The 13,217-nt window shown below is 41.0% G+C and overlaps 1 protein-coding gene across 2 annotated transcripts in view; it reads left to right on the top strand.

Annotated features, from left to right (window-relative positions):
• Positions 1-13,217, top strand: part of ARHGAP24 (Rho GTPase activating protein 24) — a 183,444-nt gene that overhangs the window by 17,318 nt on the left and 152,909 nt on the right. For both annotated transcript variants that reach the window (XM_054632990.2, XM_077177010.1), the window contains exon 2: positions 12,628-12,827. In XM_054632990.2, the coding sequence (XP_054488965.2) occupies positions 12,648-12,827 (180 nt within the window). In that variant the 5' untranslated portion in view covers positions 12,628-12,647. The remainder of the gene's footprint in view (positions 1-12,627; positions 12,828-13,217) is intronic.

Here is a 13,217-nt window from a genome sequence, read left to right as displayed (position 1 = left end):
GGTTCCAGACGAATTTAGTCATATCTGTCTTGTCACTGGAGTTGAGAAGAGGAAGAATTAGCAATGCATAGATAAGTTTTCAAGGATTTTGGAAATAAACTTGTGCAACTTCTTCACTAGCCGTCTGAAATCTGTCTCAGTGTGAACAGGATTATCTGTGTGGCTAAATCAGTAATACTAGCCATATTAATGTGTTTTGGTCATGTGAATTGTCCTAGTGAAGGGTATATATGTCTGATAAGAAATACTTGATACTCATCAAGCATCAGTGTGAGTGTGTTCTTGAACATGCAGTGGTAATGGTTGAACTTTCAGGCTAGTCACAAGATTTTTGTGCCACTGAAGGCAAAAATAATTGCTCCTATGCAGAAGTTTCAAACATATTCTGTGTAAGGACTAAAGCATCAACTCATAGCACGGATAGACAAAATTCTGAGTAATCAGCAAGGTATCTCATGAAAAATTTATTTCTGCTTCCAAGTGTCAAAACTACTTCCTGCAGAGCTTACAGATAAAACTATTTCCTGTCAAGCTGTGTACCAAAGGATGGAGAAGAAGAATTTGTTCACCATTAAATAACTTCTAATGTGTAGAAATACTTTCAGAATATAGAGGGGGGGAAAAAAAAGCATGGGAAGCTGGGACTTAACTCTGCTTTTAATGTTTTGAATTTGGTCATGGTGGTGACTATTATGTTAATATTTGAGGACAGACTAAACACTGAAAAAGCTAAACATACATCCTGCCTGCAACACCAATTAAAACAAGAAAGCCACTTACAGTGGGTGGAGGGAACTCTTTTCACAGCAATAAGCAGAGGTTACATTAGCAGCTGATGTACAGAAATGTTTTTTTCTATGCTGTAACTACTCAAAAAATAGAATGAACCGAGTTTATGTACTGGTGGCTGAGAGTGAGGACTGCAAATGCTTGTGCTTTTGATTTCTTTCTTGGTTAAACATCTTGTAGGCTTGTCTGTCTTGGGGGTGTTGGGAAAGTGATGGATTTAGTCCTTTGGTCTTGGGTTTCCTGGGGCTTCCAGTACTGAGAGGTGTACATTCTTTCCCCTTTTGTCTAATTTCCTCCCTTTGAAGTGGAGATCAGGCTTCCATTGAAAGCAGAGGTTGTCCAGATACATGGCATATGAACATCTGACTTTATTTGAGAGTACATGAAAGGCTTTTATTAGTTTCTTTTAACATTTCTGTCTCGTAATATCATCTTAAATCACACTCTGAAATGAAATCATAATATTTGCTGCCTAGATTCCTTGTGTGTTGTAGAAAGCTTAATGCCTTATGTACAGGATCTCTCAAGGCCTAGATGAGATTTCAGCTATGCTGCCTTCCATATGTTTGGAAAAAACCCTTCATCATCTGCATCCAATTTAGCAGAGCTGGAATGCTGGAAACATGTTTTGTTCCTGCTGAAATATAACTGCAAGTGCTCTGCGAGTGAAAGCATCACAGTGGAGTTGTTCCTCTGTGTGTGCAAAGCAGAGGTGTCCAAGTTTAGCTGCCTTTATTTATTTGTAGGTTGGGATCCATATCCCTTTGGTGCGGGCTGAGCTGGAGGGCAGCGGTGAGCCCACGACGAAGCCATCGGGTCAGCTGTGGTTCCACTTAGCTCTTGGTGTGGGGAGAGGAGCCCTGTGCTGCTTCCCTGCTCCTGCTGCAGGTATTGGTGTGGGGATCTCGCGTGTTCTGAAGGAGCTGCTGCTCCTGGAGCTTCCTCCCAGATCCTGGCCAAGGACCCTTGGTGATGGTTGATATCTCAGTAGCTGATACTTAGACTCTTCAGCAGCCTTGGTGCACAAGGTAGGTAGGTGATGCTGCTCTCTTACAGTACCTAGTCACAAATAGCAACTGGATTAGCAGTTTTCTTGTTTGTTTTGCTGAAACACGTGGCAAAGTTCATCATCCTAAGAGGCAAAGTGTGTTGGTGCTGTTTTGTATGTGTTTTGTCCAGATTCCTTTACCAGCCTGTTGCTGTGAAGCTGAATGCCTTCCACAAACAATGTCTGACATCTGTTATCTTTGCTGGATTGTTTTTCTCTGTGTCAACTTGAAAATTGTATGTATAAAGTGATTTTTTTATTTATTTGAATCTTCCAGGGCGTTTGACTGTTTTTTTAGGAAATGCAAGGTCAAATAAATGTTTTTGATGAGTCTTGCTGTTTACACTTAACAGCTCTGAAGCGGCACCAGCAGTATTATGTCTTCGCAAAGACAAAGGCCTTAGGAATAATTGAAAACAAAAAAGTGAAGAATTAGAAAAGCTGTGCCAGAGCTAATATGAGAAGAGAAGTCAGGTCACAAGACAATAATCAGTGCATCTGTTCTGCAATCTCCCAAAGCACAAAGTTCTTTGTGTTTTCTAGAAAACCCAACTGTTGCTACAGTGTTGTCTATTTGCACTGGGGAATCTGTTTTGTTAAGAGATTAATTATCTTTTTCCATTTGTAAAGGTTGAAATATTGTCTTGAGAACCACTGTGTCTGTTGGAAGAGAATCTGAAGAATCCTATTCCATCTTCATCTGTTCTAATTAAACTTGGTTCCTAAATTTGGGTGAATGATGGATCAAGGTGATAAACTACACAACTCCATGTAAAAATAACTTTCTATGTGGTTGATACCTAGGGATTTTACCTTCCAACTTAAAAGAGCAGAGTTATTTTTCAAATCATTATCTGACCAAGAGAAGATGAAAAAGTAAGGGTGTAGTTAGGGTTGCAGATAAAGAGAAAGAGGAAGTATGAAGTTACTAGGAGGCTGGATTAATTTAATTGCCTTACATTGGCTTTTCTGCAGTGTCTGTTCTGCAGTTTTCTGCAATATCTGTTCTAGAGGTTGGTTGTGAGTATGATTCCTTGGGAAAAATTGTCCTTAACTGGTAGTTATAAAATAATAAAAGTCACAGCTGTAGCTTTCACCCAGCTCTACTGAACTGGCTTTGCAAATGGAATAAACTGTGGTGCTGATTGTTTTAGCAGTCAACTCATGTAATTCATACTTTCCAGAATGCACCTTATTCTGCAAAAAGAAATCCTCAAACAATCTGTGCTTTGGCCAAGAAGGAGCTGCTTGGGTTTGTGAGACCCTGATTTAAACTTCATTTGGTTTCCTGCACTGATGAAGCATGTTGCTTTTGAAATGCAGGATGGTGTTCGTGCAGGTCACAGATAACCTGAATGTTACAAACAAGCCAAAAAAGGTGTCCTTTTCTTCTTTATGAAAATCAAGAACAAAAAATCAAGAAAGCAACAGTGCAGAGCCATGATGGTCATATGGAGGGAGATGGGGCATTTTTGGGGTTTGGATGGCAAGGCTTCTCTGCTGTTTTGACTACAGTAAAGTGAAATAGTAAGGCCTGCCTGACTGGAGGTGATAACCTCCTTTCCCTTGGGCATGCTGATATTTTCCTCTTTAGATAGTGACTTACATAAAACACAGACTCTCCTTACTGCAAAGGGAGTTAATAAGAAAAGGTATATTTTATGCTTTGTTCTTGATGCTATTTTATGCTGCTAATGAGCTCTGTCATTCATAGCCGAAGAAATTTATATTCCTAGGATACCTTGCCTCTCTTAAATTAGATAAATTGAATAAATGGAATTCTGTAAACATGATCATGCTGAGCACTTTGAGCACAGTCTCAAAGTGGCTACAGATCCAGAAGCCACTATATTTGGATTATTTTTCTTTTGCTTTTATGTCTATTTTTCTGAAGTGTTAGTCCTAGTTAATGTCAATTTCTCTTTTTGTAGCCTGCCTAAAACCTGGAGAGTGCCCAATGTTGTTTGCTACTAGTTAGTACTTTAAAAAAAATATATATAAACATAATGTTTTCCTTAAGTTTTATGTAGGTAAGTAACATATACACATTTGCTGGTTTTGAATCCTTTTAGGTGAATAGCTTAACTTGGTTTTCCCTTTTTCATTTTGGGTGCAGCAATGTCAGCAAAAGATGCTTACATGTTTTTAGCTGACTTTCAGGTCACTGAAGGTAAGCAGTTACTTGCTGAAGTGTTCTCGACTCCAGTTCTGCCTCTCCTTCAGCTCACATGGCACAGTAGTGATCAGAAAGAGACAGGTGAGCATAAAGTGCCCTTAGGGAAGGTGTGCTCACCTTTTAGCTGGGGGTTATGATGGTGGAGTGTGAAGATTGTGGATGCAAAGCAGGGTTGGCTTTGCTCTTAATGGTTCCTTTAGTACAAGCTGGAAAAGTAGATGTTAGCATCCATGCACAGATTGGCCTTTTAAAGGGTAAGGACCCCAGTAATTTTTATTCCAAAATATTCCATACCCCCATATGAATTCATTCTGGAGTCACAGGATAGTGTTGGTGGTGATTTAGGAGTTCAGGGACAGTATTCACTTTGCTTAGTGCTTTACTGGAAAGGGCAGTACCACAATGGTGTTATTTTTAATTTGCTAATATATGATAATTTTTCATTTACTAAAACAAATTAAGTTGCATGGCATACATTACTGCTTTCTGAAATACATAGGAAGGATTGTGGACTCTATTTTTCTGATGTAAACTTGGTCTTACAAAAGTGAAATGTTAGTTCTTAAAGTATGAATTAATGCTTTTCCTGGGCAGAAGATGGAAATGTCAACTGCAAAGTAATGGTGCTTATTTAGAGTTGGCTTTTTCAGTGGAAAGACACACATCTGCTTTTTAAAAAATCTGACTATATTGTCTCCAGCATTCTAGTATGGAAATTTATGTCAGTATGGTTAATGTTTTTAAGTGACAGATGCAATTACCATTTACATAAAACATTTCTGAACAGCATTAAAACTATACTGATTCCTGTTTAAAAGTAGGTCTATTTAAAGTTTAGGTCCTGCTGGGGCTGGCACGCAGAGAGGACACAAATCTTGGCTCTGGTACTAAGTTTAGTAGGAATGGAAGCAGATGCACCTCTGAGGTTGCCAAGTTTGAGCCTTTGGTTCTGACTTGCCCTTGTTTATTTGAGTTGGGACAGTGTCAAGGAACTCCCTGAGGCTGGGTGGGTGCTCACTACCTGTGTACAGTATGTGCCTACCTGCTTAATATCCATGTACTCCTCTGGATGCATGCAGCACAGCTAGGAAATGGGCATGGTACTTGTGGAGGCAGTGTAGGCACTGGCTGTAACTCTGTCAGTTCCTCTGATAACACTGGGGCAGGGTGCTCCCACATGCACGTCTGTGATGCTGTGATCCTTCTGGGGAGCACATGGAAGTGGGAAAGATTTGCTTCAGAGGAATCTCTTGGCACATCACCAAGGGCTGCTGTTGCTTGAACTTCTTTCTACTGACAGGGATAAACATTACATTGTGCAGAGGAAGTAATTTTGCATGGAATGTTCATAGCAAATACATTAAAAATAAGTCCGTGGATTTCTCTTTGTCAAATGTGAACTAATGTAAGACTTTAAAGGTCATTGTGGGCTGAGTTGAGGTGGGTTGAACTGTCCTTTGTTTCCCCTGAGGCTTCTATAGAAGCACCCAGAGATAAGGTTCCTCCTGCTCTGAACATCAGTATCCAGAGATGTTGCCAGCCAGTACTTGGCTGTGTTAATCTCTTTCCAAAGTTTGGGACTAAATTTGCTCTGACCAAGAGAGGAGTTTGAAGTGTGGTGCAGGCAGCAAATACTTGTCTTTATTCCTCCCACTCTCCAACAACTACAAACTCTTTCTGCAAACCTGTGAGCTCCTTTGATTTGCAAGTACTGCAGCAGATCTGAGAGGAGGCTTTTGCTGCCATAGACAAACTGGAATGTGTTTTTGCTGCTTGGCAGCACATTTAGGGAATTTCACTTGTAGCATCTTAATTCTCTTGATCAATTTTATAAGGAATGTGCAAGTCTGAACTGCTGTGAATTGGACAACATGGAAAGTCCTGTTGTGTTGGATTTCCTAAAAAAGCATTCAGCCTTGTTTCATTCTCAGTGATTCACTGTCAGAGGGCTGCTGACATCTGTACTCAGATGTCTTTTGCCACCAGTCTTTGAGAACAAAGAGTAGTGCTAGAGATTATTTTTATACTTTGAGAGATCATCTGTTGGGATCATGCTTGGGCACAACTCTTAATCAATTCTTTTGCAAGTGAAGCCAGTATCTGCTGAAGTATTTGCCACTCACATGTGGGAATTAAGTTACTTTTAACCTGTCCTTACTACTACTTTCTCCATGTAAAGTATGAAGCTGTAAACAGGGTTTATGTATTTCCAGTGTCAGATATTCAGAGGCAGTGTTACCCTTTGGTTGGAAGAGACATCTGGGACTTGAAATGTCTTTCAGCTGTTCCAGATGCTGCTTTTGACTTGCTCCCTGACCTTTTCACTGCTTAGTATTTCAGTTCCTAAGACTTGTCAGCTGTTCTGCATTTTTTGTCTATCTTGCATCACTTGACCCTTTCAGCTATCAGAGGCTCTTTATTGCCTTGTCTGTAGTTTTTCAAGCTTCTCCAGATAGTTACAGCTGATCTTCTGCTCTATGCAGCTTACCTCTAGCATTGCCAGTTGTGCAGAATAAGACACTTGAAATGAGAGTCTGGGTAGAAACCTGGCAGGTTAAGGACCACTCCATTCTAATGATAGAATAGTTTTGTGTTGGGAGGGACCTTTTAAAGGTCACCCAGTCCAGCCCCTCTGCAATGAACGGGGACACCTTCACTTTTCCAATCACTTTGGTAGCAGCAACCTTGTCTTGCAACTGTGTGCTGCCATGTGAGGAAAAAGCTGGGGGGGTATATACTTAATGGGTAGCATGCAAAAAAGCATAACAGAGATACTGTTATCCTTGGAAGTTGTTGCTGAAGTTCTTCAAAACCCTTTCCTGTGCTGTGACATTTTCCAGCCACTCCTGAATCAGGTATGGTGTTTGTGTGTGTACCTGAGAAACAATACCCAGACAGATTGTGTGCAAATGTCTGCCAGTTACACAAGTCTTCTACAGGTGGAGTCCATCTCCACCCAAAAAAGTTAGGGATTAGGAAGTGATGGTGAGGTGTCCTTTCTAGGTGTCAGGAGAGAATCTGTGATCAACAAAGTGCTCTTAGCTTTGCAATTTTGTTATGGCTCCTGCTGCCGCAGCAGTGGTGGGAGGACAAGAAAGGAGAAAGCTGCTGTGTGGATTTTCACAGAATAGGACTGAATGGCAAGGGCAGCAAAAGTTAAAGCTGTGAAAATTAGTCCAAATGCTGATCTGACAGTGTGATGTGATGCTGCAGTAACTGAAAGGCTGCTATTGCTTTGCTTTAACAAAACTGTGCACATGTTCATTAACACTAGTCATTATCATTACAGGAAATAAATATACACATGTAGAAGTGGATGTTTTCAAAAGTGCCTGACCAAATGTGTTAACTAATTCCTGTTATAATTCATAAGAAGTTGAATATCTTATATTCTTTATAAATCCTCAAGTCCCATTTTATTTGGGCAGCTGTGTTTGAATTCCTGTAAGAAAACAGTAGGCTTGTAAAGGTTTGGCTGGTCTAAGAATGCGTTAGAAAATTCTGACATGAAAATGCAAATGAAGTACTAAAGATTTGTATTTGACCAAGGCCTCAGTTTTCTAGCAAAATTACAGGGTCTTGATTTTTGGATTGATCCCAAAATGCATTGAAAAAGAAGGGATGTCTTCCCCTCAGCTGCACCAGGCAGTGAATATCACCTGCTGCAATTTGACTGCTGATAATACCTCTTTTTTTAATTGCCTGAGGAGTAATTATTTAGGCCTTGGAATTAACATTCTTTCAAGCAAAGTATATTCAGGCTGTCCCTGTTAGGACAGAAGTGAGAGTGAGGAATGCAGAGCAGCCAGGTGATCTGTGCCTAGGAACATTACTGCCAGTGCTCCAAGAGGTTTGTTAGATGTCTCAGAAAGCCTGTTGGATAAATGTATAATGTCTGTTCTAAAAGTTTGTGGCAGAAAGCTACTGGCAAGTGCACTGCTGCAGGTTTTGGAAGCAAGCAAGACAGGAATGCTGTAAGATCTCTCCTTGCAGTGACAGAAACTGAGACATGGTCCCTGCAATGTAAAAATGCTAAGCACAAACAGAAAGTTAGCTTAGAAAGTTAAGTATGTTTTTACCTCTGACATGCTTTTCCTTCCCTGTGCAATATCTCATTGGCACAAGAGATGAGTAGCAACTGATTTGCAGTATCCTGATGGTGGGAAATAGGCCAGTCTTCTGCTTCCTGCAGCAGTTGCTTACAAGCCCATGCCTCTGTTGCAGCAGAGATTCAGGTGTCTTGGGATGTCTTACCAGCAAGATGAATGCTGACAATGTTTTCACATACTAAATGATTTTAAGAAGTTGCTACTCAGTAAGACTAAATCAAAAATAAATTGGAAGGAAACTCACTGGTCAAAGGCAGCAACTCTGAACCTGAAAGATACCAATAAACTCAAACACACTCTGGATAACTTGTTATAAATAAGCTGAGGGAACCCAAAACTGGACAACACTTGGTAAGAGATGTAAGTGTTGAAGTATTAATCTAATTTTACATAGCACCATTGTGTCACAGAGACTTTTATGAATTTTGTGTGTGTATATGTATTTGGCAGATATATTCATCAATAACCAAGCCTATTGTTGCTGCAAAATTTCTGCCTCTTACTGCCTATCCGTCCATGTGTCTGGTGTAGAGAAGTCATGTCTCTGCAGTATTCTGTGTGCCTGCTCTTTTTGTGAGAGCAAGGGGATTAGATGAGGTGGGTTGAAAGAGTATGGATCTGGGGCAGGCACTCTGGCAGCTGCCCACTTTTATCCATTTTGTGGCAGGCTGACATTGGGCTGCAAAAAACAGCATTTGAGCAGTGGCAAAGATGAAGAGTTACTGGAAGTGAACTCTGCTGATGTTTTGCATGCTTGAAATGTGCTATCTTGGCCATGAGAAATTTCAGTGAGAAGAAAAACATTGACTGCAAACCACCAGGGTTTCTTGCCAAACAGATCATCTTCATGCAGTCCTGTGGCTATTCTTGTAACTGGATCTGGTGCACTTTAATGAGTTTCTCTGACTATTTCCTGGCAAAATGCTGGGATCTGGGGGAGATGCCCAATTTCATAATTAATGTATTGAGTGAGTGGTAGCTGAGGAGAAACACTTCCCTGCTTTCTGTGCCTGCCGCTGGCTCAGACCTTCCACACTGGCAAGGAGAACATAAGTGCAGTTAGTTGCCTTCTAGACAGACCAGTGAGAGAGGCAAGTGGCTTTATGGGAGCAGAAAAAGGTTGGATTGGGGCCAGCAGTGGTGGATGGTGATGGTCTCCATGGGCCAGGAGATGTTGATGCAGAGCCAAAGTGTCAGGGAACATTTCTCATTTTGTTTGCTTTGCACTCCCGATGTCCAGACAAGCCCAGGAGAGTGAGCCCACAGGCAGCCCCAAATGAATATATTGTGTAGAATTTATTCAGTTCTGGTCATTACCTAAACTGGAGGCTGGCCAAGTCAGTAGAGTTGACTCTGGCAGCGAGTACAAGTTGTGTTTCCTCTTGAGAAGATGAGTTTGAGGAATATTCTCATTTAGTGCTGAAAATGCACGGCTTTCTGCCTCCTCTTATGAGACTGAGAGGACTGGGAGTATGTTGATGTAATTCCACACTTTGTCATGTGTTGTTTACATACTGTTTGCACCTCACTGTTCTCTGCATCAGTGCCAGCACCCTGATATTTCTGCAATTTATTTTTATGATCTTAGTGTTGAAACAGCTGTAAAAACAAGTAGTGAAAGTGAGCCAGCTGCTGGAATTTCTGATTCCAAGTCTGGTTTGTAGTAGGCAGACATTGAAAGGGAAGGATATATGAAAAACAACAAATAAACTTAATCTCAGGACTAAATGCAAACAAGTTAAGTGGCTGAATTTTTTACTGCTGAAGAGAGTTAAATCACTAATGAATGAAATAATATAGTTGTTTTTTTTTTGGTACAGAGCATCTCTAAGTGCATACTACTGCTTTAAAGGAGATCTCACACTGTCCTGTGAGGACTTGGGAGCAGTAGACCTGTTGTCTCTCCTACACCTCATTTAATATTGCAGAAATAGATAGAAATTTTACCAGACAAAGAGATGGAGATGTATTAACATCTCCCTTGGCTAGATAAAAATTCATATCCTTACTTTGTACACTGATATCAGCACCATTGGCATGTGACTTCATGAAAGAAAATAAAAAGTTGTCTTTCATGCAAACAGCTAATTGGTTTTGACTTTGGTATTTAGATTCTTGTTTGTGGTCCAAGTGTAATAGGGACCTAATGTCTTTAGCACTGCAGTGATACACATAGATACTGTATTGAAGCTCCTTTGTCCCTGCCTTGAGGCTTGCCCAGGCAGCAGAGATGAGCTGATCAGCTTAGCAGTTGTGCACCAAGGAGCACAGGGTAGCCTATGGGTAATGATTTTGTTCCTTTTTTCAGTTGCAGTAATTCACCTGCTGTTTACAATGCTTCCCATAAAATATTTTCTAATATTCACTTTCTAAGGGTGTGAGTTGGAGGGCTGCTTCTTGGCATCTACTTTGGCCCAGCCAAAACCCAGCAGCATCCAAGGGATGCCTGCTTGTATTCAGAAAATGCCCATTATGGGTTGGGTGCATTTCCTTTTGGAGAGAGGGTGGTGTGGTCTGAGGACTTGTCAGCAGGTTCATTTTTGTTCTTGCAACTGTAACCACAGACACACGCACACACACAAAAATTATCTGCTCTGCGGAGAGCCAGAGATGTTTGTATGTTTTGTGGTGCCACTTGGTTCAAGTAAATCTCACAGTACAAGTGTTCTGGGTGACTCTAGATGAACCCTAAAGAGACAGAAGGATTTCCTTTCTCTGAGAAGAATACCAAGTGATTTAAGTTTTGATCCTGCAGTTTGTACTTTGCTGAAACCTGTGTGCCTGTGTTGAGGCCTGTTAACCTCAGTGGCACAGGGCAGTGAGGAGCTGTAATCATGGCAAGATTCCAGGATCCATCTCAGAGCAGGGTTGTGAAAACAGACTCTCTGTGGGTATTAAAAGAGAAAAAGCTCTAAACACACAACAGAGATGGCAGCTGGAGAAGTTGTTCCAAAGGGGATGTGTGAGCAGTGGGAAGAAGGAGCCGAAGGAAAAGAGAGCTGAAAACCACTTCTGATTGGAACCTATTGATTCCTTCTGTTATTGTGATTCATTTTATGTGATGTAACACTGTTTATTAATTGTCAGAGGGATGATCTCCTCTGTCAAAAGATTGTGTTATCTGTGTTTCCAGTCTGCCTTAGAAGCTGAGTAGATCCCTTTGCAGTGGCAGTGCTGATGCCTATTCACCATGTTCAGTGAAGGTCTTTTGCTGTGTAGGGGACCCAGAGCAGGCGTGCCAGGCTTGGACTCACTAACCCACTTTGCTAAAGTGACAACATGAAGCTTCAGTCTAGATGTTCTTAGAGAGATCTGCTGCCTGCAATGTCGATAATATTTCATTCTTTTCCCAAACTGATGTTTGGAAACAAAAAGCTACCTAAGAAGCCAGCTTTTCTGGGCCCTAACAGCTGTGCAAGCTCCTGATGAGGCAAGAGATTGCCAGTGGCAGTCTGGAAAGAAGAGAAACATGTTGTTCTTCAAACACTTAGAATGAAATTTCATGATTGATTTTGCACACTGCTGTGTTTGTGGTCATAGTCACGTTTTATTCTGTTTAGGTGTAAACTCTTTGGCACATGTAGATTTTGGTCTGATTTGTATTTGGACTGGAAATAGCAGAACTTGCAACTCAAAATCATTTGCTTCTGCTCTAGACTTAATAGGAGAGCAGGAAAAGCTTTTTGACTATGAATGTTTAGCACATTACTACATAATTGTATGTACAAAATCCATCAGGATGAGTCATGACTGTCCAGAAATGGTTAAAAGGTATAGTTTTAATAAGGCCAAAATGCCACATGAAACTTTGTCAAGTTCAGTTCCACAATTCAGCTCTAGTTTTCACAGTTCTTGTGCCTTAAGATGGGCCAAAATTCATTATTTGCCAGATGTCTATAACAAGTGTCTGGGCATACACTCCAGTCAGGGGTTGCTTGTATGAGGTGATGTGCAACTATTCTTGCATTTCCTGTCCCCATTCCTTTAAATGGACTTGAGTAAAAGAAGTAAAAACAATAACAAAAAAAAAACCAAAACAACCCTGCTTGTCTTGTGTGGTAAAATTAAGCTTTGGTGAAGCAGAGGCTTTTTGAACATTGCCTGAGAGCCCCAAGCCTGCCAAAGAATTTTAAATGGGGACTTCCAGTAGTCAGCTGCTTTCCTTAGTCAGAGGAAGTACTGTAAGTTCATTCCTTGTTACTGCCTGTAACTCAGCAGAACTTACCTCAAGAAACAGCTGATGTCTTCTTCAGTGCTGGTCAAAATGCCTTGCACAGCAGTTGAACATACTTTTGCCCACTTTTTAACAGTTAATCATTATTTTATAGGCGAGTAGTAGTTCTCTCAGCTGATGGGGTGCTGGTATGAGAACAAGCATGTATATGGCAAATCTAACACGCTTCTATAGCTGAGATGTGTTTCTTTTCCAGCTGTGTTGAAAGGAGCCAGTTACTGCCTGCATAATAATCTAATACTTTCACCTGTTCTTCTTGTTTGCCCAACAGGAGAGTTGCCCACTGCCAGTATGGAAGAACACAGTGGCTCTTCAGAGGCTCCTGCCCTGAGCCCAGGGCAGCACGTTGCCATCAAGTGCGGGTGGCTGCGGAAGCAGGGGGGCTTTGTCAAGACCTGGCACACGCGCTGGTTTGTCCTCAGGGGGGACCAGCTCTACTATTTCAAAGATGAGGATGAAACCAAGCCCTTGGTAAGTGAAAAGAGGAGATAGGATGGGAGGTCAGGGAGAAAAGTAAGTTAATGCAAGCAGAATTGTCTGGAGTGTAAAGCACCAAACTTCTCCATCTCTGTCACTGACTCAGTGTTGGATTTGGGATTTTGATTACACTGAGTCAGGTCTTGGCAGTTAATGTGGTTTCCCCATCAGACTCATTTCTAAAACTTCCTTTCCCAGGTCAGGTTTTCTCATTTCTGCATTTTAGAAGGAGAGGAGTATACAGGAAGTTCAAGTAGCAAAAATCATCAGTCAGATGGATTTGACTGAGGCCGATGAATAAGCTGTATTTGAAAAGATACTGCTTTTTTTTTTTTGTTGTTTTTTTGTTTTCTGCTTACTATGCAGAGTATCCCTGCTTTGTGT

The sequence above is a fragment of the Agelaius phoeniceus genome, chromosome 4, assembly GCF_051311805.1.
Source record: "Agelaius phoeniceus isolate bAgePho1 chromosome 4, bAgePho1.hap1, whole genome shotgun sequence".
Classification (NCBI taxonomy): Eukaryota; Metazoa; Chordata; class Aves; order Passeriformes; family Icteridae; genus Agelaius; species Agelaius phoeniceus.
Note: the sequence above shows the minus strand (reverse complement) of the source record. Positions and strands in the feature narration are given on the sequence as shown.